The sequence below is a fragment of the Aethalodelphis obliquidens genome, unplaced genomic scaffold (assembly GCF_003676395.1).
Source record: "Aethalodelphis obliquidens isolate GAN/ISIS:26980383/991018 unplaced genomic scaffold, ASM367639v1 scaffold28, whole genome shotgun sequence".
NCBI classification, from domain to species: Eukaryota; Metazoa; Chordata; class Mammalia; order Artiodactyla; family Delphinidae; genus Aethalodelphis; species Aethalodelphis obliquidens.
This window is the reverse complement of record NW_020837972.1, coordinates 11,589,773-11,614,292: the sequence shown is the minus strand read 5'-3', so window position 1 is coordinate 11,614,292 and position 24,520 is coordinate 11,589,773. Positions and strand designations below refer to the sequence as shown.

The 24,520-nt window shown below is 38.1% G+C and overlaps 1 protein-coding gene and 2 non-coding genes across 6 annotated transcripts in view; 1 reads left to right on the top strand and 2 right to left on the bottom strand.

Annotated features, from left to right (window-relative positions):
* The window catches only part of MED13L (mediator complex subunit 13L), a 299,254-nt gene that overhangs the window by 241,168 nt on the left and 33,566 nt on the right, over positions 1-24,520 (top strand). For 3 of the 4 annotated variants that reach the window (XM_027124682.1, XM_027124683.1, XM_027124680.1), the window contains 9 exons: positions 2,334-2,499; positions 4,434-4,538; positions 8,673-9,404; positions 10,432-10,657; positions 11,644-11,746; positions 12,039-12,163; positions 14,960-15,059; positions 20,065-20,285; positions 20,579-20,784. In XM_027124682.1, coding sequence (XP_026980483.1) covers positions 2,334-2,499; positions 4,434-4,538; positions 8,673-9,404; positions 10,432-10,657; positions 11,644-11,746; positions 12,039-12,163; positions 14,960-15,059; positions 20,065-20,285; positions 20,579-20,784 — 1,984 coding nt within the window. The remainder of the gene's footprint in view (positions 1-2,333; positions 2,500-4,433; positions 4,539-8,672; positions 9,405-10,431; positions 10,658-11,643; positions 11,747-12,038; positions 12,164-14,959; positions 15,060-20,064; positions 20,286-20,578; positions 20,785-24,520) is intronic. The other variant, XM_027124681.1, reaches the window with a different exon arrangement.
* On the bottom strand, positions 4,797-4,869 carry TRNAW-CCA (transfer RNA tryptophan (anticodon CCA)). The gene has a single exon. It is a non-coding gene; the product is annotated as a tRNA-Trp (tRNA).
* Positions 21,420-21,521, bottom strand: LOC113630095 (U6 spliceosomal RNA). The gene has a single exon (XR_003436816.1). It is a non-coding gene; the product is annotated as a U6 spliceosomal RNA (small nuclear RNA).

Here is a 24,520-nt window from a genome sequence, read left to right as displayed (position 1 = left end):
CACCTTAAAACTGAAGGCCTGCTGTATGCATGATGCCTTGACCTTTGATCAGTTCAGAACTCTAAATCCATAATTCAAAAAAAAGAAGTTTGGGGACTTCCTTGGTGGTCCAGTGGTTAGGACTCTATGCTTCCACTTCAGGGGGCACGGGTTCGATCCCTGGTCTGGGAACTAAGATCCCACATGCCGTGTGGGGCAAAAAAAAGAGAGAGAGAGAGTAAACCTAAAAAAAAAAGTTGTTATGGTGGGTTTCAAGTGTACCTTGTAACTATAGATATTCAGATTTCTTCCCTTCTAACTCTGTGTATGTCATTGTGCTAGGCCCTGGGTAAATAAATCTCTTGATGCCTCCTCATTCCCAAAAACAAACAAAACTAAAAGTGACTGATATATTTGTAATAAAATTAATTTGTCCAAGTTTATACATCATAATAATGTTGAATTACAGCTTAGGACTCCTAATATTCCATCAGCAAGAGTCCTGCTCAGCCTTGTCATTCTGCACTTGACTGATGTTGAGCATTGCCGTGTTTTCCTAGACATAGGACAAAGTGGGTTACTTTGCCCCTTAAAATGGCCAAGAGTCTCCTAGATTAGCATGGATTCTCGGAGGGCCAAACAGTTCTGCCTCGTGTGGATAGGTACATCAGCTTGTGTTTTCTGTTTATGGAGATAATTGTGAGAAGAAACATTCAATATGCATTTAACAGCATGGAGTACAGTTCTCATTTAATTCCATATAAGGTCTGACTCACATTTTAGTTAAATCATTAAAAGCTACTGAAAAGCATTTACCCAACTTTAATCAGAAAAGATTTTGTGGCTTGCTTTCCCCGTGCCCTCTCCTGTTTTCGCCATAAATAATTCCCTTATGATACCATGGATTTACGATCTGTTTGGCTGTATTGTAGGGTGTTTGGGGGCAAAGGGCTATGTTATCTACTTCTCTTTGTTTCTTCACTTTGCCTAGTTTTATAATAGGCATTTGAAAATCCACTGTAAAATCAAAATGATTTATTTTGTACCATGAACCAAGTCAGAGGACTTTTAAGATAAAAGGTAGCAATGAAAGATCAAATTTCTTGTCTCCGTTAATTTATCTCACTTGTATTATAACAGTACTTTTCTGGAGAACAAGAAAGTTTCTGTTCCTAAGAATGTAAGCATTGGGGTTTGTTTTTTCTTTCTTTTTTTAAAAAATAGAGCTGAGGGGCTTCCCCGGTGGTGCAGTGGGAAGATCCCACATGCCCCGGAGTGGCTGGGCCCGTGAGCCATGGCTGCTGAGCCTGTGCGTCTGGAGCCTGTGCTCTGCAATGGGAGAGGCCACAACAGTGAGAGGCCCGGGTACCGCAAAAAAATAGAGCTGAGACTAACCATTCAACTCATATAATGGTTGTTTTGCAGTGATACCAAGAATATTAGTTTGTGATATAAGGTTGTTTGTTTCTTTTTCACACGACAGTGGAGGCCTTTCAGAGCGCTTAAAATTGATTATTTCAATCAAGATGTTTTGCATCGTAGTACTATCAAGAGTAAAACCCACAATATGTTTATGAACTCAAATAGATAAAAGTAGTTGAATCAGAATTTAATACTGGAAATTGACTTCAGTATTTGTCTTGTATGAGATGGAAGTAGTAAAATACTTATAACCAATAACTAGTATTATCAGCAATTATAGTAGACATAGAAAATGGATTGTAACACCAAGTACAGTTGGAAAAACTGAGTGGAGTTGTTAGAGAGAAACCAGTGAATTTTTAATCCTCTGATATAAAATGTTGAGTCAACTTCTTTCAGTGTTTTAGTATTAAGCTTTCATAAGTAGTGTTAGGCATAAGGATGAACAGTTCCACACACAGATTTGAAATTTGACCTTCTTAAGAATTTCTTTCTCTTACCCAGGGCACTGCGTGCAGATGTTACACAGCCATTTAGCTACATGAGCATAAAGCTCCCTCTACTGTTTTGTTCTGCCTTGAGACTTATTTACTGCATTGGGCTTTAAAAATTCAAACGACCCATGCATGTTTACATCTTTAATATTGTCATGTTTGAATCCTCCCATGTAAGTTGTCTCCAATACCTGTGGAGCAGGAATGCCTCTGGATGGATATGCCATTGAGGGTATGTGAGTGTGAGTATTGATGTGATTGAAAGCTATACTGATGCAAATTTACTCATAGCTACAGATAGTGTTATTGTCAGGGGCAGCAGCAAAGTTACATGATCAGTTTCAACAATTAAATATTTATGTTAAATAAGCCAGCAGTCTGTGCACTAGGAGACCTTTTCAGAAAATTCTGACATTCCAAATTGTCCTTCTTTCCTAGGTGAGAGTGGAGGGACACAGAGTGCTGTCAGTCACCTAGGTTCCCAAGATGGGGGGATGATAACTATGCACAGTCCAAAGAGATCGGGGAAGATTCCTCCAAAACTCCACAATCACATGGTCCATCGAGTCTGGAAGGAATGCATCCTCAACAGAACGCAGTCCAAGTATGTTTTTTGCATTCTGTCTGGATTGTGGTTTAGTAACCATGTCTTTTATTACTACATGAAGAGGATCAATCACATTGTGCTGTTGTGTGACCACACCCTGAGGGGGGTCACTGGATTGTTAGTTCATCTTTTTGAACATAATAGGGTAAAATTCAAAACAAAGATGTTAAAATAATTTGACTATCCAGGAAAAATTTGAAGTTCCTGATCATCTCAAGATTGTCATGGTGTTCATCTGACATTTTTTAGCACAGCTGGCTCAGAGATTCACTCTGAGTGTCAGGACAGTAATTGTGGGTTTGGTTTTTCCCTGTATACCTACTAATGAATGTTTCCTGTTTACAAAGGGAAATGACCTTCTTTGCCATGTTTTCTATTATACATTAGCCTCATGCTTTAATTGACAATGCATTTCTGAACTGAACTGATGACAATTAGAGGGATGTTTAGTAGCTGCTGTGCTTCTGTTTGTTGACTTGGGGAAATTCTTTTCTTCCCCTATTCAACTTCCCTTCCTTGCCCCACCTCCCTCCCATCCATCCCCTCTGACCTCCCTCCTTCCTTAACATAGTTTTGGAAAAGAAGAGGAATTGATTCTAAGAAGAGATGGCTGGTGATTATTTTAATTGCATGAATGATAATGTCAAACAGTAGTCAGTAAATACTATTTCACTTATCAAGATTTACATAAACATATTCAGCATATTTTCACATCTGTTTTGATATGACTGAGGTGTCCAACTTTTTGATTGATACAGATAAACAAAAGAGTCTTCATTCTCTAGAGCAGAATAAATATGGACATTCTTGTCAGTAATTCCTAAGAACTCATTTAGAAGCCAATTAAGTGTTTCTTCAGTGACTGCTACTCAAAGCTTTATATACACAATTAAAACCTGTCCTTTGGACCTAGCTTTTAGGAAATTCCTACTATGTATTTATTTCCCAAATAGTTGGCTCTAGAATAGGCTACTAAAGAAGATTTAGTAGAAAAAAATCTAAAATAATTGCAGTGGGAAATCATATGTCAAGTTCTAGAATTTAAAAGGTATCTCTATTCACTTTAAAACGATCTTTTCCTTTAGAATTATTGGTACAGATATTTTCACTTATGTCTGCAATGCCTAGACAATTTCCATGTTAACATTTTCTTTTTCTTTTCCTTTTATTTACCATCTTTGATTTTTATCACTACTAACCTTTCCACCAAGTCTAACAAATCAGAGGCCTTCTATCAGCAGCACCGAACAGGGAAGTGAGACACCCAGAAAGGCGGGGGTGGGGGGTGGGGTGGGGCGTGGAGAGCAAGCAAAGTCCTTGCAGAGCCATCAGTGAAACACTTTGCAGTATCAGCTGTAGCAAAATCAACAATACAGAAATACTGCCGAGTGTTCTTATTTATGCAGTAGTAGACATCTACTTTTTGCTACCAATTATTAGTAACATGCAGGAGATATATTTGATTTTTGTGTTTTAGTTCACATCACTTGTGTGGAGTGCTGCCCTTAAATGCTAGTAAATATAGGTGTTTTAAGAGTGATTTAAACAGTCTATCTGAGGGTATATAATTCATAGATGCTGTGAAAAGATAATTTTTAAAAATCTAGGTTATTTCTGCAGAATTTAGGTGACTTTTTAAAAACCAACAAATAATATTGCCAGGTAGTGTTTTAATTGCTATGTGTAGCACCCATGTTAAAATGTATATTAAACTTAAATAAAAATATTTGGAATCCTGACTCTTCTAGTGCATGGCAGTAGTAAGTTGCCTTTCCCACCCCAGCAACCTCCCTCCTTGAGTTGCTTTCAATCATCTATCAGCAAGATACCATTACTGTGTAAAATATATTCATGTCTTTCTAACATTTTCCCCCCAGAGGTATGGATATTATCTCATGTTTACACAAGCCACATTTTTTAACCTTTTTTAGGAGGAGCCAGATGTCAACTCCAACTCTTGAAGAAGAGCCTGCTAACAATCCTGCTACTTGGGATTTTGTGGATCCAACCCAAAGAGTCAGCTGTTCTTGCTCTAGGTAGGTAGGGGCCAAGGCAGAACAGTATGATAGAACATTTCGTTGGTTGTCTCCTGGCCTCTCAGACCACTTCTTTCACATCATTTTGCTTTATTTTGTTTTATTATTTATGTATTTTTAATTTTTTATTATTTTAAAAATATTTATTTATTTATTTGGCTATGCTAGGTCTTAGTTGCGGCATGTGGGATCTTCGTTGTGCCTTGCAGGGTCTTTAGTTGAGGCATGTGAACTCTTAGTTGCGGCATGTGAGATTAGTTTCCTGGCCAGGGATCGAACCTGGGCCCCCTGCATTGGGAGCACGGAATCCTAACCACTGGACCACCAAGGAGGTCCCCGCTTTGTTTTGTTTTTAAATCTTCTGCTTCCAGTGGTGGAAAAAAGCTTGGTGTTTTTCTTCTATGCAGATGCTACAGTTTTATTGTCGGGACTCAGAATGAGCCTTTTTAGACAACTGGCCCTGTTACCAAATTGCTCCCACAGATTTCTTCAGGATAACTTCTTCAGAACCGAAAGCATCAGTTTGACAAGACAGTCTCTTGCCATTTAACTGAGTTTATTTAATTACTCTTAATTATAAAGTTGAGATAAATATCAAGCAGGTTGGCTTGAATTAATAGAATTTGGATTAAATAGACCTTTCATAGAAAATTTTTGTTGTTGGTGCTCGTGTTTTTTGGTGACTGAAGTAGGTATGTGGTGATAACACCTGCTGAAAGCTAAAATTGTTGCTCATTCATTTAGATATTTGAATAGAAACCCAAATTATTTTCTGTAGAAAATTTTTGCACTCATTTATGTTCCCTTGACTTATCACTCCTTGTGGTAAAAGAGAATCTTATTGTCACAGATTTTCATGGGGGTTCTTAAATTTCTTAAGTGTATATCAGCCTTACCCCCCTCCCCCACCAGCTCAGCTCACTGTAGGAGCATGTGGTGATGATTATTCACTTAGTGTGCAACTCAGAGTGTCTTTGCTTCCATGTGATACTGCTCAATACTTAGGTCAGTTGAGATAAGTGTACTTGGAAGATGGCCATTCATTTCTCTAGTTTAGATCATGGGGTTCTTAATGTGGCATATATGAATAGGCTTTGGGCTAGGGAGGTGGTCATGATGCCCGAGAATCTCTGCAAACACACATACACACGTGTGCACATGTCTGTTTGTACACTTAGGCAGCAGTTTTGACAGCTTCTTCCTGTTCCCCCTTCCCTATAAATTGATTCTCTTTTATCAAGCTCTGCCTTGGTAGTCAACTTTTTGTTGAGATGCTGTAAGTACCTAATGAAACTCTTTGATTGATTTTTCAAGGAAGGTGTTTTCAATGATATTATTTGCTCATTAAGGGTCCTCTTTCTGAGCATATGAGAATCTCTCTAGTCTCAGGATAGGTGTGGTATACCAGCTGAATACCTGGTTTACTTTCATCTCTAGGCCATTGTAAATTGTGTGACAAAAAGTATTTTCCTATTAACAGTGGCTTCTAAACAGCTTACAGCCAAGTTATGGTCCACCTTTAGAAAGTACATAGGATAAAAAGTTTAGTGTATTTAACTTCACTTGTGCCTGCATCTTATTTTTCCTGCTCTTTCCTTAATCTATATTTTTTTCACTTTTTAAAAATAACTTTTTTACTGATTTCTATCACATTTTTATTTACTACTTTGCATTATTTTTACCTGAAGTGTAAATAAACAAATAACACTTTTTCTTTTGTCCTCCGGAGTTATTGCTCTATTTCCTCACCAAATTCTTATACCCTTCAGGTCTTATTTGTAGACATGCATTTGCATTCTATTCCATTGACTTCTAAATGTTTATCTCTAGACCTGACTTCTTATATGTACTCTAGTCTTTTTTTTTGGGGAGTGCTTTTTTTTTTTTTTTTTTTTGGGGAGTGCTTTTAAGATAAACCCTTACTATCAATATACCTGTTTCCTCACAAACCAGGTACCCGATTGCAGTCTTTTTTGTCACAGTTTTCCCCTTCTCAGCCTAGAAACTTTATCATTTATTTATTTTTCTTAATTTTCTAGATCAATTTTATCATTGCATTTCACAATGATTTCCTTTGAAATGTCTGTTATAGTCATTCTACTTTCCTTATTCTTTTAGTCACCATGTGTTTCTGCACTATTTGGCCCTGCCTCTGATTTCCCTCCCATTAAGGCCAAACCACTCATATAGTTAGCCTTCTGAGCCCGATCTTCCTGCTGCCTGCCTCAGTGAGGTCCCTTACCTGTTCACAGATTTGCAATGATGGTCTGTTACTTACTGGTGTATCCCTTATTCTAACCATTCCACAATGTAGTTGAGTTGTTAAATGCAGTTGAAAAAAATGACTTTATAAGATTATCCACTTTGCAAAAAGTCCTTACTTTGAAGAGGCTACTATAAAATATCTATCAAAGGACTGGTGTGGTTAAATGCTCTCTGAGAAAATCCAAATCAAAAAGTTTTATGTGAAAGACTTTTAGAGCTTAGATCTTAAAGTAAGCACCCTTAGAAGATATTGAGATAATTGAGATATTTTCAGATGAGACATTTCATCTCTTACTGTGGTACTTTGCCCTGGAGATTTAAAGTCCAATTTTTGCCTTATTGACAATAGCCTTATGCATAGACAACCTTCTTCAAAGTCAGGATTTTTTTTTTTTTTTTTTAAAGTGTAGCAAAGACTTTGGCAAGAGTGTTTTCAGATTATCTACTGCAGGATTACCGAACCCGTTATGGAATGGTCCTCTCCTCACACTATTTAACGGCCTTATGGGGCAGGGTGGCCATCCTGCTGTCCCACTAAACCATCCCATTATGCCACACAAATCCGTTTTACTTCCCACTAGGGCATTGTTTAGTGCAATGCAACAGTAATTTAATGTCACCCTAGTGGCCTCAGAGAGTTACTGATACACTGGCAGGAGAGCTTACATTTTTTCTGGGAGTGATTTATATATTGGGAGGAACTGGCTGACCTGCTATATAACTTTTTTGCACAGATTAAACCTTAGGATCATCTAGTGGGCCCTTACTGAGCATTTCTCACACCCGTGCTTGCCAAGAAGTGTGTTAGGATGTGAGCAGACTTACTATTCCTGCTTAGATAGTACAGATGCATTTGTATATGTGTGTTGTTTTAATATTCACTCACAACCTTCTGCTTCTGTCTCATTTTAACATGTTTCTGTAAGATCCAAAGTTGTCTTTTATCCCTTCTTTCTTGGATAATAGTAGCATATAAAGTTCCTAGTATATTTATCCTATTAAATATTCTTATTTATTTATTTTATTTATTTATTTTTGCCTGCTTTGGGTCTTCGTTGCTGCACGCAAGCTTTCTCTAGTTGTGGCGAGTGGGGGCTACTCTTCCTTGTGGTGCGCGGGCTTCCCATTGCAGTGGCTTCTCTTGTTGCGGAGCACAGGCTCTAGGGCGCCTGGGCTTCAGTAGTTGTGGCGCACAGGCTTAGTTGCTCCTTGGCATGTGGGATCTTCCCGGACCAGAGATCGAACCGGTGTCTCCTGCACTGGCAGGCGGATTCTCAACCACTGCGCCACGAGGGAAGTCCCCCTATTATATATTCTTAAAACTGACCCTTAGTTTCACACTTTGGGGGAGAGTTGCATAGTTATCTTATTCCTGATTTACAACACTATAAGCTTTTATAAACCATTCTTTTTTTTTTTTGATTAGCCATTCTATATTGGAGTTGGTAGAGTGTTGTAAAATAGAAATTGGAAGCTTTGTTTTGGTTCTTTTCTTGACAGATGATCTCATTACTGTTAGTTTTAAAATGCAATATGAATAGATTGTCTGAGGACCTCACCAAATTTGAAAGATTTGGGGATTTTCAAATTAGTATTTTTATAGAGGTTAGCATATTAATTAATGTTTCTTAAGTTCATCTCTTATCTACTTAACTTGTATATAACTGGTTCATTGTTTTCTGTCAGGGTGTGTTGCAGTTTTTAGTCATTATCAATATATTTAACACCCAGAGTCCATTTAGATGTATTATTGCATATAACGTGTGCTTAAAAAGACATAACCTTGTTAGAGGCATCTCTTTTGTAATTAGAATGATGCAGTTATTTTCATCTGTGTATTTACTGACTTCATGTTAATTCTCATTTCAGGCATAAACTTTTAAAACGTTGTGCAGTAGGACCCAGTCGACCTCCCACAATATCACAACCAGGGTTCAGTGCAGGACCATCATCATCTTCATCTTTACCACCTCCTGCTTCTTCTAAGCACAAAACAACAGAAAGACAGGAAAAGGGAGACAAGTTGCAAAAGAGACCCTTGATACCATTTCACCATAGGCCCTCTGTGGCTGAAGAGTTATGCATGGAACAAGATCCACCAGGACAGAAGCTAGGCTTGGCAGGGATAGACTCCTCCTTAGAGGTGGCTAGCAGTAGGAAGTATGATAAGCAAATGGCCGTGCCTTCCAGAAATACAAGCAAGCAAATGAATCTGAATCCTATGGATTCACCTCATTCCCCTATTTCCCCTCTGCCGCCAACACTCAGCCCTCAGCCACGAGGTCAGGAAACGGAGAATTTGGACCCACCATCTGTCCCTGTGAATCCGGCCCTCTATGGAAATGGGCTAGAACTCCAGCAGTTGTCTACTCTGGATGACAGAACTGTCCTCGTAGGCCAAAGACTGCCTCTGATGGCAGAGGTCAGTGAGACCGCCTTATATTGTGGGATTAGGCCCTCGAACCCAGAGTCATCAGATAAGTGGTGGCATAGTTATCATCTCCCATCCATTGATGATGCTGAGTTCCGGCCTCCAGAGCTCCAGGGTGAGAGATGTGATGCCAAAATGGAGGTAAACTCAGAGAGCACTGCACTGCAAAGGTAAGGTGACTCTCCACCCCACCCACATGATCACCCATCAGAAGCCCAAGGCCGTAGGTTCCCAAGAATCAGGGCCTTCAGATCCAAAGTTGAAGAGGCCTTTCTTCACCATTCTAGACTCTGCATTTGGAAAATGTTTAAAAGTCAAATGCTTTATCCATCGTGAGGTTTAACACACATGTCATTATTTAAATGCTGGCATAAAAAGGTTTCATCATAGGATTAGCTATACTAGTATCGCTTTATTTTTGGCCTGCTGTTTGTTAATCAAAGAATATAGCTTTATGGGACCTTCCATATTGTGGTCAGTGCCCTCTTTGTATGTTCACACTTTTAAGGAAGGCTTTGCATGCATTCAGGTATGTATCACGCATCTAGTAATAATACTTCAGAGTGCTTTTGAGCTACCCATTATTCTAAACAGTTTACACAGATTATCTCATTTAATTTTCACCACAGCTGTATTGCTACCTTAATTTCATAGCTGAGAAAGAAACTAGGGTCATGCAGTTAGTAAATGACACAGGTGGAATTTGAACCTGGACAGTCTTGTCAGAGCCCACCTATGCTCTTAAGTGGAATCCATAGAATCAGAGACAAAAGTATATGTTCTTGATAAAAGCTACTGAGATTTATTTAATTGTGAATACAATCTCTAAAATACACCTGTAGGTGAATATTTAGGTGTTTTTTGTTTTTGTTTTTTTTGTGGTACGCGGGCCTCTCACTGTTGTGGCCTCTCCCGTTGCGGAGCACAGGCTCCGGACGCGCAGGCTCAGCGGCCATGGCTCATGGGCCCAGCCTCTCCGCGGCATGTGGGATCTTCCCGGACCGGGGCACGAACCTGTGTCCCCTGCATCAGCAGGCAGACTCTCAACCACTTGCACCACCAGAGAAGCCCTTTAGGTGTTTTTTTTTTTAAGTTTAGTTTAAGCTTTACAAATGCTTTAAATCATAAAATGTTGCTTTAAAAAAAAATCTAATCTCTATGTTTCTTGCTTAAATTGTCATTTGTTTTCTATTTCAGACTCTTAGCACAACCTAACAAACGGTTTAAAATCTGGCAAGACAAGCAGCCCCAGATGCAGCCACTCCACTTCCTTGACCCATTGCCTCTATCACAACAACCTGGAGACAGTTTGGGAGAAGTCAATGACCCGTACACCTTTGAGGATGGTGACATAAAATACATCTTCACAGCGAACAAAAAATGCAAACAAGGGACAGAGAAAGATTCCCTGAAAAAGAATAAGGTACCATTTAACATAGAGAGAGTCCAGCCTGGTGTGGGTTTCAGTCTATGTCAGTACAGCACATGTGGGAAGACTTTGGAGGCAGAATGTTTGAGATAGTCTTGCCTGATTGCTCTGTCCCCATATTCATGCTCTTGGTACTATTGTATCGAACAGCGTATTGTTCCTTTTTATGTCATGGCTCACCTTTGTTCAAAAGTCAGCCGAACATAAATGAAGCCTCATATTTTCCAGGCTATAGCTTGTACAGTGCATGTTTCCTCTCATATGCTAATTCTTGTTGGCCTATGCTCCCTGCTTATTTCTTTTTAATTATTATTCCAAAATACCCAAAATGTAAGAAAAAATCTTGGTAACAACATCTCCTGTTTACTGAGCGCTCACTGTGTTTACTGTGCTAAGCGCTTTACCTCTGTGTCTCTCTGAATTAATACGAGCACCACTCCAAGACTGTGTCGGTATAATTGTACTGGTTCCATTGTCATACAAATGAGTACTGTGGGTGTCTGCTGTCTTTAGCCTTAAGTTTTAGAACATTCTAAAATACTGGGCCATTTAAAGAGGTATTCTTAAGAATAGAGGAAGTAAGACAAAAGGGACCAGTATAGTTCAGGAGAATACTTCTTAGAGTCCTTTACAGAGATCCATCTAGATCCAAAAAGCTTGAAGCATAATTCAACATCCAAACTACTATATTAAAGGCAGCTTTTACCACCATGGCAGGCCTGTAAGCACATGCCACCAGTACCATGAGGCATAAAACCCTGACTGACCCAGATTGAGGGGAAAGCGTGGGAGTTTTTGGTTCGGTTTAAATTCAGGGAAAAGGACATATCTTTTATTTCCTTTGGTTGCATAGACCATGGTTTATCATACTTGTGCTCATAACAAGTTCCATTCTACCCTCTAATTCTTTGTGTTCTCCCTCATATTCCACACTTTGGGTTGGTGTTCATGTGTTTTGTTTGGCTGAATTTATTATACAGTCAGAGGATGGATTTGGTACCAAGGATGTCACTACACCAGGTCATTCCACGCCGGTGCCTGAAGGGAAAAATGCCATGTCCCTTTTCAGTTCTACTAAAACAGGTGTGTACAATGATTATTTGCCTCACTTGGATTGTTGCTAAAATAAATGCGAGGGAGATGCTTCTCTATTTAAAATTATATCCTTATTGTAATAGCAATAATTTGATCTCATCTTTAATCTATTTTTCAGTTCCTTTCAAAACTGATAAACGTATTTGGCAGTAATTGTCGCTAAATTTAACCGAAAACATAGGGAAACAGTTGGCAGGCAGGGCTTGCTCATTGTCCTCTCCTCGCTCCTTCTCCCTTGATGAAGTCGCTCATTCTGTGCCTTTTGCCTCCTTTCCCACAGATGTTCGGCAGGATAGTGCTGCTGGCAGGGCTGGCTCCAGTAGCCTCACACAGGTGACAGATCTGGCGCCTTCCCTTCATGACTTAGACAACATCTTTGACAATTCTGATGACGACGAACTTGGGGTGAGTCTGCTGTGGCTACACAAACAAAAATTCACTTAAGTGCATGGACTTATATCAGTGTTTCAGTATTTCTTTATAGTTTGGTCTACTGGATTGGAGGCTCTTACTTCAGGTTCTGAATGTTCTTCAAAAACGTTTGTATACCTTGAAAGGATTCTAAAAGTTATTAGTGTAGTCTGTAATACCCCTTGGGTTTTGTTTGTTGATGGCTTTCTTTCCATTAGTGTTATTCCTGTTGTAAATATTAAAATCTTACACATTAAAAAAAAATCCTTCTCAATATCATGAGACTAACAGGAATGTATTATGTAGTCCCTTTAGGTCAGATTTTAAAAATAATGCTCATATAACTTTTTATTCATCTCATAAGTCATAGGTTAGTCAACATTTTGAGAGAGATTACAAGTATGATCTATATACTTTTTAGGATTATAGCATCGTAAGTTGGGAAATAGAATTTATACACATAGACGTTAAATAATACAAGGCGTCATATGATGAAAGTGACAGATAAAAATTTATAATTCTCTGGAGAGTAACTGAGCTAAGTCAGGAAATTTGTGTCCTCGTCCTCCTAACCAACCCTGTACCTTTGTGCAAATAAAAGTGCCTGTTATCTCTGGGGGACCTAGAGATGAGTAAGATAGGCCCCTCTTCAAGGAGGTCAGTTTATTAGTTTATTTTTCTTTCATTTATATATTTACTTTCCCATCTATCCAGTTTACATGTATTCGTTAATCATTTATTGATCAGTTCCTTTGTGGCAGGTACTCTAGGTTTACAGATACAATTAAATTACCACTCTTAATACTTGAGATACTCACAGACTTCAGGAGAAATAGCATATAAATAAAGTTAAAAATATACTGAGTACTGTGAGGGCAGTAATTGACCTGAATCTAAAGATGCTACATGTTCAAGTGCAATATGACAGGCAAGCAGTATCTAAATAAAGGCTTGAAGGTTAAGTAGGAATCAGATTTCTACAGCCCCTTCTCACTTTAAAATAAAATGTATCCGATTAACAGATATTGTACACCATTACTATTCTAAGTACTTAGAAGATGAGGAGATAATAATGACCTCAAAGAACAAAATTGACTTGAAATGTGGAACGACTAGGTTAGGGGGAGGCAGGGGAGGAATGTTACTTTGAGCCTGGAAGGAGCCTTGGTTTAAGCTACAAGAATGAACTAGCTGGGCTTTGGGGGACAGTGTGCACATGGATCTGTTTTCTGAATGGAGGGTAAAGATTGGTGGGACTGGGAAGGTTTGTGGCCACTCTTAAGGCTTTAGACTTCAAACTGTGCTGGTAATGTGCCCTTCTGGAGGCTGCTGAGTGTGGAACTGACCTGGTAGAAGTGAGTGTCGTTTTCCATCAGTCCGATACACAGAAAGCAGGAGTACTATTTGGTAACTTGTTGGATTGAAACATGAGGACCGAAAATCGGGCAGTGGCTGCATGAAGGGAAAGGACATGGCAATGTGAAAAACTTTAGTAGAAGAAATGACACGTTTCCTTATTCTGTGACCCAGGCATTGGAGATCCTTTTTGAACTTGACTGTCTCCATTAAGCCATGCATTATCTAGGATTGGTTTTAACAAGGACTAGTTCAGATGCTTTGGTGTGGGGACGGTGGGAAGAAAGTATGAAAAGTAAAGGAATCAAAGGGAAGTAGGAAGGGAGATGTAAGAAAAGAAAAGAAACAAACCGTAGAGTAGCCTGGTTTCTGTTCACAGCCACCATCCCTAGTGATTGCTGTGCTCTGAGCCATTGTCCTTACTCTGTATAAATTATGAATTACTATTGGACTAAATGAATAAATGTTTACTCTGTTGTTTGAATGTATTGTTAGTAATGTTAATATGCAAAGGAGATTGGACATTGTTTATCTAATTTTCATTTCTCTGAAATGATTGTTTCTACTTTGAGTTCTAGCCTGACATTTAATCAAGGGAACAGTTTACCTTAGAGTCATTTTACTAATTCAACTTATTAGTAACTGGAATTGAGAGACTGTTGTCCAAGTTTTCATCTCATAGGTTTTAAAGTTAGTTTTATATGTTTCAACTCTATGATATTGAATAAGTGTACATAAATAAAAGACCTTCTATTTGTGAGAATCTTTTTGCTTTATTTTATCTTTATCTTGCCATCAGTTCATTTGAGTTCTTAAAGATAATCTTGCTTACTAAAGGACTTAATTTGTTTTGAATAACAAATCAGAGAAAAACCTTCTCTGTGCATTTCAATAATTTTGTGAGATAAGGTTATTTTTCATGAAGATGAACAGTAACTGTAGAAATAGGAATAGGAGATATGTATTTTTTTGTGGTGAAAAATAAAAGAATAATAGTTTGGGGAGGGCTTGAGGTCCTCCCTTTTAGCTGCCTGCTTCCAAACAGAAGGAAAACCAGACTGATAACCAATCACTACTTGGAGGCACCACCCTAATGTGATTACTGTGTCCCTGAAACTGCATCTCTAATGACCTGGGTGGGAAGATTTGCTGAAGGTCTGCAAGCTCTGCTTTGATGGCACAGTCTGCTCTCACCAGATCCATGACAAGAAGACTCAGTCAGTCTGTTTCTCATACTTGACAAGCTTGTAACCATCTCTTCTGTGTCACTGTCTGCTGGTATGTCTAGAAGTTCACCTGATGAATGCTATGTAAGGAAGCATCTTTCCTTTATTTTAAAATATCAATAGGCGTACACTCTAAGGAATAGTGGACTCTCACCCTACTTACATACAAATGTGTTGCTCCGCTTTAATAATAATAATCTGTTCTTAGGCTGTGTCACCTGCACTACGCTCATCAAAAATGCCTACAGTTGGGACAGAAGACCGACCTCTTGGGAAGGATGGAAGAGCTGCTGTTCCTTACCCACCAAGTAAGAAAAGGAAACTAAGCTTCAGCTCACTGCTTATAATTTACATATTGTGTTTTCATACTCAGTGGTGCCTTGTCTGAGAGTCCCCTCCTTCCCCTCCCCCCATTTTAACAGAATACTGGCAGTGAATTAAAACTTGTATAAATTGGTGTTCCTAAGGTGGCAGGCAGCTGAGAGACCCATTTAAATTTGAATTCCTTTTCCTTTTGTTTTCAAATTAACTTCTGTGGTTTAAAATGTGAAAAAAACATGTTTTAGGTTTATTTTTGCAATAGCCCTTTCCTAGTAGGATAAATGCTGCATAGTGGTTTTCAGAGCAATATTCCACTGCAAGAGCTTGTGTAAAATGTTTCAGTTTTCATAAATTTAATTCACACAAGGATAATGAATGTTTGTTTTCCGTGGTCCTTTTTCCAACAGTTACTGAAGTTTTTGTGTTTCCTTAAGAGATCAACTAGTTTTATTATGTATGTGGACAAAAAGAGAAACTGGCTTTTCTCTACTTATTCTTTACCCTAAGAAACATTCTACAAGAGAAAAGAAAGTCAGGATAGCTTATATGGATACTCTGAAGCTGAAACACAATTCCATTGCAAATCATTCTTTAATATCTTCTCATTAATTCAGCTGGTAATGAGAACAAATTGAGGGGAAAAACCACCATGTCATAGGGATGAGTCAAAAAGTTTTATGAACCTATAAATGTAGTGCTGATTTACTCAAATGTAGAAGTGTGAAGTATACAGAGATTGGATTTTGACAGCTTTAGTGGATCCATAGCTTTTTAAAATATGCAAAGCTTTCTCAAGCATGACATGTATGAAAATGAATGATGATAGCCAGCCAGTTGCTGTAGTTTTTTTTTAATTAAACATTTTTCTTTTTTTATTACTCTGCACTGCAGAATTTTACAAACATGAAACTCACAGATTAAAAGAAACATGATTAAAGTAGATTCATCTGGAATAGGGCAGATGAATGAATTTTTCCCTTGTATTTATTAACCAGTTACTCCTGCTTTTTTTGACATTAAGTGATATGTAGCGATGTTAAATGTTAAAATGTCTGATAATTTGTCCAAGATTATTTACTCACAAACCATCCTGCTAGTAAGTGTCATTACCCAGTAAAGTATATGGTGTACTCTCTCTTCTTTCTCTCATTTTTATTCCAAAAGAAATTGTTTCAAAAAGAAGCTACTCAGAATTTTATGATAAAGTACAGGTTATAAAAATTAATGAATTTGAAATATAGCAAAAATATTGGCATGAGGAAAATACAGATAAACCAAGGTCAAGAGGATCTTATTAATGCCTCAAAGTATGTGTGTATAAGTGTGTGTGGGGGACACATACATAGTATTTCCTCCCAAGACATGGCAATGAAAATAGCATGGCAAGAAACTATCATCTCTGCAGTAGCTTACTGTACATGGAGATGGAGAGACATATAATATGTAATGTCTAGAATAACACCATCCAACAGAAGTGCAAGGTAAGCCACAAAGGAGGGCCACATAAGTAATTTTAAATTTTCTAATAGTTACATTAAAAAAGTAAAAAGAATCATGTGAAATTAATTTTAATAATATATTTTAACTCAGTGTATCCAAAACATTGTCATTTTTATATGTAGTCAGCATAAAAATATTGAGATGTTTTACATTCCATTTTTGTACTAACTGTTTGGAATCTGGGGTATATTTTATACATGCAGCTCATCTCAGGTTGGATGGGGCCCATTTTGAATGCTCTGTAGCCATGTGGCTAGTGGATACTGTGTTGGACAGCATAGATCCATAATTATTCATTTGTGTATATAATAATGAAAGAAAGTGACACACAGTATCAGTGAGGTTTAGTTTAGTATCAAGTCTGTGTTAAGATAGTATTGTGTTATATTAATTAAAACAGAAGTGTTTTTCTTAGGTTTTATTGTTAACCAGTCACTTACGAATTTTTGTCTTTGAAAGCATGTCAGTTTTGAAGTATGGGTCTTTGAGGAGGCAAAATGAAAGAGTTGGACATTTTATTCTACAAGAACACTTACTGGGCTTCCCTGGTGGCGCAGTGGTTGAGAGTCCGCCTGCCGATGCAGGGGACACGGGTTCGTGCCGCGGTCCAGGAAGATCCCACATGCTGCGGAGCGGCTGGGTCCGTGAGCCATGGCCGCTGAGCCTGCGCGTCCGGAGCCTGTGCTCCACAATGGGAGAGGCCACAACAGTGAGAGGCCCGTGTACCACAAAAAACAAACAAAAACACTATTTGTGAGGGACTCTGCTAGGTGCTCTGGGCTGGGAAGAATACTGAGAAATTAGTGATGATGCTTTTGTTGGAGGGCTTCAGTCTTGTGCATAAATACTTGATGTTCAGAATAGGAGATGGTTGGTGTCCTTAATGGTGAGCTCCTGCTGAAGGGCAGTGAATCTTGAGGATAGGTGGGTATAAGTAAGTGGAGCATTGTGGGAAAGACATGTCAACTCCAGTCCATCCTGGTAGCTGTTCCCCACACTCACTTTAGTCATTTTATGGGAAGAAAATTGAACAGGCAAGCCATGTATTTCTACTTTGGAGGACCAGAATGTTTCTCTGGGTTTCTATTTTCTTTCTGCCTTACCCGCTTTGAGTCCAGTTCCCTGTTTTTCATCTCAAAACTTCTTTAGGTTGATTTCTTTTCAGAAATTCATTCCCTGTGACTGAACAGCATTTCCATCTTTTTCTAATCAAACCAAAATTGGGAGGAAGGACTAATTACCGCTGACTCTCATCACTTTTTGAGTGTTTAGATGTACCTATAGCAAAGTGTTTACTTCAGTGCATACTTTATCTCATTTAATGTGCACAAAAAAATGAGGGAAATATTATTCTCATTTTGTAGATGAGGAAATTGAAGCTAGAGAGGTTAAGAGTCTTCCTGAAGAATATCTGATAATAAGAATGGTGAAGACCACTTTTTAACGTGAATCTCTGGCAGGTGGAATCTCATTTCATCCATGCTTTTTGTGTATGTTCTCTTTTACCTTTGACAAAAATTACCAAGGTGGCTGAGGCTTTGAAAACTGAGATACATAACTGTGTTAGGTAACATCAAAGAAGTTGAGCAGCCCTGAATGGAAAATGCCTTTATTACATTTCTTAGGGAAGATTTTAAAAATTTAATAAAATAATTTGAGGATAAAATTTTGTACCACAGCCCAAATATTTAATAAATTAAGGAAAGGCTATGTTTAAGTTCCCTGTCATTTTAACTCAAAGTGAATTTATATAGTTTCATATTTTCCAAATACTTTGTTAATTAAGATTTGTCATGTAATATGAGTTTGAAGATTTTATGAAGCAGACTTGTGGTTTAAAATACTCCACTTACAAATTAATTTTATATTAAAATTGACCAGTAGCTGCTCTTTGGCTTGGGAAAAGGTATAGGGACTAAAAGTTAAAGATGATGAATGCATTTCAACTTTATATTTTGAATGTACTTCAACTTTATATTAAAGTCTTCAGCCTTGTTTTAAAAAAAATGTGTTGATCTGGTTGGTGCTACATCTGAAGAGCTGTTTTTCAGCCACAGAACTTATCAATTATATAGTCTGTCCAATGGTTCTATGATAGTTTCTGGCTTGGCTTGTATCCCTAATTCTGTGAATTGTTGTATGTTCTTAAGGGTAAAATACTGTCACAGCAAGGTGACTTGAAGATCAACTTGGGGGTTGTAGGTTTTCTTCTTCTTTTCTGTCTTTTAAAAATTTTTTTCCATAGCAGCAGCAGGTACCATTTTGTCTAATGAAATCTCATACAGAATTGTATTGTAGAAAATAAATAGAAGTGCAGCTTCTCTTAATGGAAGTGAAAGTTTAGATCTGAAACCTTGCCTGTTGGCCTTGTTCTCCCCTTGTTGGCCCCTGAGGCCAAGAGAGGGTAAATTATTCAGGATTATATAATTGTTTAACTAGGAAACATGGTAAAAATCGTCTAATGCAGAGGTTCTCACCTTTCTTCTGCTCCATATCATGGAGGCTTTCCCTTCCCCCCATAAACAAAGGAAAGAAAGCAAGCCTAATGAGAATCACACATCTAGTCAAGCCTTCCCTTTTAGATGATGGAACTGAGGCCCTGAGGGAGGAAGTGACCAGACCACAGCAGCGCTGTGCTGGGAGCTCGTGGGTTGGGGAACCCAGCCCACTGCAGCTTCTCTATACAGCTCTACCTTAGACTCTAGCTCAGGTCAGAGCATGGTACAGCTATTCTTTATTAATTTCTGATTGAGAGCTGTAAGTCATATTAAGATCTGTCCAGTGGTTACTATTTACCTGTTTAAATATTGAAGTTGCTAGAAAGAGCAATGTAATTGGAAATTGGGACACCAGATATGATTCCAAATCACTGATTTGAACTTGTGGCTACAAATGTGTAAATAAATTTGCTGTACAGGACACCCCCTAGTGGCCAAATTTCACAACCGCAACTTGCATTTCATTGCATACACTCCTTAAGAATCAGTTCCTTAATGAGACACTATTAGTGATGATGGTTAACCTAATGTATATAACAATGATTTTTTTTTAAGGTTGAGAATCACTGATCTAAGTATTTCTTAAAAGGTACTTTTTTTCCCAGCTGATTTTCAATAATTGTCTTTCGGTTCTAGATAGGATTATTAACCCTGACTATGAAGTTTCATCTCCTTAGATTTTTCAGGGAATCAGCTGTTGGAAGAAAAAATGTATGTTATGTAGACTTTGTTCACATAATTAATGTGAAGCCAAATCATAAAGCATCAAGAGGATAGTGATAAAGTTGCAGCAAAGGATAATTTCCTGCTGATTGCCTTCTTCTTAGATACTTCCATTATTAATAGTCTATTATGTAACTGATATGACCATTCAGTCAGCATTATTTCTGATGCCAACTAGAGGGCCTGGCTATGAACTAGGTTGTTTTCTTTTTTTTAGAAGTCAGGCCTGTTACAAATTTTTTTTTCTTATTTTTTATCTTTATTTTTTTAGCAGTTGCAGACCTGCAAAGGATGTTCCCCACCCCTCCTTCTTTGGAACAGCACCCTGCATTTTCTCCTGTGATGAATTATAAAGATGGAATCAGTTCAGAGACAGTGACAGCGTTAGGCATGATGGAGAGCCCTATGGTCAGTATGGTTTCAACACAGCTTACTGAATTCAAAGTGGAAGTGGAAGACGGGTTAGGAAGTCCCAAGCCAGAGGAAATAAAGGTAATTGCCAATATATTAGTTATACAAAGACAGGGTGGTTTGAAAGCAGATTTTTATACAACTTCTTTAAAATAGTATTGTCTGTATGCCATGTATGCATAAGTTCCTAAGAGTTCTCTGATTTAGGTCATGAGGTAATTATAGTGTTTTGATTAAGTTAAAATTTTGGCTTTAGCATTTTTCTGTTGATCAGATAAAAGAGAAGTATTAAATTATAGTGATTTTTGTTGCTATTATGGTGTGTCCTAAAGTTGTTTACCAGCATTATCACCAGCCCCACTTTGTTGTCACAGGACTTTTCATATGTGCACAAAGTTCCAACTTTACAACCTTTTGTGGGATCCTCCATGTTTGCTCCACTGAAAATGTTGCCGAGCCAATGCCTGCTACCTCTGAAGATTCCTGATGCCTGTCTGTTTCGGCCTTCGTGGGCAATCCCTCCTAAAATTGAACAACTGCCCATGCCACCTGCAGCCACTTTCATTAGAGATGGCTACAAGTATGTGCTGGGATTGTGTCAAGTTATCTGCTGTATTTAATATGATTTTTTTTTAACATCTTTACTAGAGTATAATTGCTTTACAATGGTGTGTTAGTTTCTGCTTTATAACAAAGTGAATCAGCTATACATATACATATATCCCCATATCTCCACCCTGTTGTGTCTCCCTCCCACCCTCCCTATCCCACCCCTCTAGGTGGTCTCAAAGCACCTAGCTGATCTCCCTGTGCTATGTGGCTGCTTCCCACTAGCTATCTGTTTTACATTTGGTAGTGTATATATGTCCATATGTCCATGCCTCTCTGTCACTTCGTCCCAGCTTACCCTTCCCCCTCCCCGTGACCTCAAGTCCATTCTCTATGTCTGTGTCTTTATTCCTGTCCTGCCCCTGGGTTCTTCAGAACCTTTTTTTTTTTTTTAGATTCCATATATATGTGTTAGCATACAGCATTTGTTTTTCGCTTTCTGACTTCCTTCACTCTATGACAGACTCCAGGTCCATCCACCTCACTGCAAATAACTCAATTTCGTTTCTTTTTATGCCTGAGTAATGTTCCATTGTATATATGTGCCACATCTTTTTTGTTTGTTTTTTTGTTTTGTTTTAATAGTTCTATAGTGATCTTCTTTTTTAAAGTATTTATTTATTTTTAACATCTTATCCTTGCCCTGGGGCCATGCTAATCTTCTCTGTATCGTTCCAACTTTAGTATATGTGCTGCCGAAGCGAGCACTGTGCCACATCTTCTTTATCCATTCAGCTGTCAATGGACGCTTAGGTTGCTTCCTGATTTTTATCTTAACTAAATATTTACTTTAAATGATGACAGCATTTCATTTGAAACTTTCCTTTATTGGCCATTCATGTTTTTGTGCATATTATTTTCTGTTGAAAATATACGTTGAAAAATTTTCTAAACTAAATTTCATATACATGGAAAAATTAAGGTTATTTGTATAGAGAACCATGATGTTCATGGTCATTCAGTGTGAAATCAGTGTCTATCACAGAATCAAGCATTAGTTAGAGTGGGTAATATTTTTAGGGTGATGGTGGTAAGTACTTTGTTTTATATAATTTGATGATTTCAAATGTGTTTACTTAAGGCACTTTAAAATGAAGTATTCACATGATAATTTTTCTGTTACTGACACCATGTCATGTAAGAAAGCAGCAACAGAATGGTGCTATGATACGGGGGAAGGAAAAGGAAGTGTTTATTGTAGCTTAGACATGTTTCATACTGTCGCCAAAAAAGTTCTTACTGCAACAGTGTAGAATCAGTTTCCCCTTTGAGTGATAATTTCTTAATAAAATAATCTAAATTCCATAAAATAAAAAGCAACAAACTCAAATTTCTATCAGGACCAGGTAAGCAATATGTGGATGAAATGGACTGGGCAAAGCAGAAGACTTGGCACTACTGATGCTCGGCGTCATTGAGAGAGGCAGTGGGAGCGAGCAGGGTCAATGATGAACTGTTGAGAGTACACCCCTTTTAAAGGGACTTTTGTTTTTTGTTTTTTTTTTTTGCTATTCCAATACAGGGAATTGGAGACCTGGAATTAAATGTGTCAATGTATTTCCGTTTTAAAAATGCTGACAGTTGCGAATTCCCTGGTGGTCCAGTGGTTAGGATTCGGTGCTTTCACTGCCTAGGGCACAGGTTCAATCCCTGGTCGGGAAACTAAGATCCTGCAAGCCATGCAGCAAGGCACACCCCTCCACCCCCCCGGCAAAAAAAAAGAAAAAGTGTTGACAGTTAATCCAGAGTTACATTCTAGGAGCTGAGAAAAATTTATGATCTAGGTCCAGTCTGTGGGCTACTTCTTTGTGACCTCATATAAATATCATCTTGATGAAATCAAGTTTAATTTTATAAACAGGCTTTATGCTTGTGTATATAAAGTCTGTATGGGAATGAAAAAGTGTGGCAGAGAAGTGGTTTAAAAGAACCTTAGACTTGGGGAAGTACAGCTATAGGGCTGTACAGTCATAGGGCTCAGATTCCTGCCTTTTTTGTTTAGTCTCTGTATGGCCTTAAATGACCGTTTTACTGGGTCTTCCCTTCTTTAAAATGGGGTTATCTTGCCCTACTTCCCACATAAGTTTTTTTCTGAGAACTCTGAGTATTTCCACAACCACCAGCAGTGTGAAAGCATGTGTTCAAAAGCACCCTGGATGGGAGGGCCTGGCTAGTTCTCTGCTGCTGTTCTCCAGTTGTGCCCTAGCTTATTTAATCTGAGACTGGTCCAACACAGCTAGAGCGACTAGCACACCAGGAGTTAGCAGGCCATTTGCAAGTAGTGCAACAGCTTCCGAACCCATTCCACAGCTTAATCTCTTACACAAGCTTCTCAAACAGTGACATGCAACCCATTGCTGTATGATGGTTTCAATAACAAATAATTTAGATCATTGTTTAGATCTATCAAATCTATCATTTGCCACCCCAAAGATTCTTGGTATTCTAAACTGGTGCTGTTAATAGAACTGTCTCTGATGAAATAAGTGTTTGTATCTGCACCTTCCAGTGCGGCATCCACTACCCTTACGTTGTAGCTGTGCACCATTTGAAATGTGGCTAGTTGAGATCAAGACTGAATTTTTATTTAAGTTGATTTAAATTCATCACATGGGGGTAGTGACTACCTTACTTACTGGACAGGACAGTTCTAGGCTATGGGAAATCCTCCTGCTGTGGTCTCCATCGCCCTGGACCCCCGCTTTATCACAGAGCACACCAGCACTCACTTGATGCCTGTCATACTTGCTATGAGCTAACTTTTCTTCCTCTTTTTCACTGTTGCGTATGCAGCCTCTAGCATGGGTTTGGTACTCAATTCATTTTTATTGAATGGGAAAAGTCAGGTTACTGTACAAGATAAACCATTTTTACTGCCTCGGGAGGAATTTTAATTATTTAGGTTTTCAGTTAATCGTCATAGTTCTTTTTGTGATCTGAACTGCATAACAATTTGGGGGTTTTGTTGAACAGAAAAATTTGAAAGGAGTCCAATTAGACTCATATTCCACACTTATTATTTTGGTCTCTGAGATAGCAATGATTGCTGATCGAGGTTTCTGGGTCATTTGTTCTCTGTACTACAAGATACCACTGTGCCTCAGATTTAACATTTCGTTGCAGTGACTGATTTGGATTTTCGGGTTGATAAGTTAGGCATAGCTGATTAAAAGTCATAAGAAAATGATTTGAAGAGCCATTACTTTATGACATTCTTCTTTCAAATTATAAGTGAATAAATACGTACTTTATTGGAGGAACATTAGTTTAAGCACAGTATTAACAGATTTCAGAAGAATTTTAAGTATTTAAAAAATCTATTTCTTTTGATACCTTCTAACTGGAAAGAATAATCCTGCGCTGTTTTACATGTTCATCTAAGAATATATATCAAGAAAATTTTATTACAATAATAAAATAGCAGAACATTGCAGACACTGTTTTGTTTTCCATGTGGCTCTTCCAAAAAGAAGTCGCTGCTTATGAGAAAATAGGTAGCACAGTGTGATCAGTCTCTGGGAGCTAAAAATAATTGTGCTATGTAATGCATGACATATTGAAAAATAAAAAAATGAACGAATTGCCTACCACCCTCCAGAAATCTGTTAGAAGTTTGGAAACTGTGATGCAATATCTATACTTCTGGGCAGCTACTTAACTAATACTAAGTCCTTGTAGCAGCATGTGTAGTATTTGTATTAATTGTA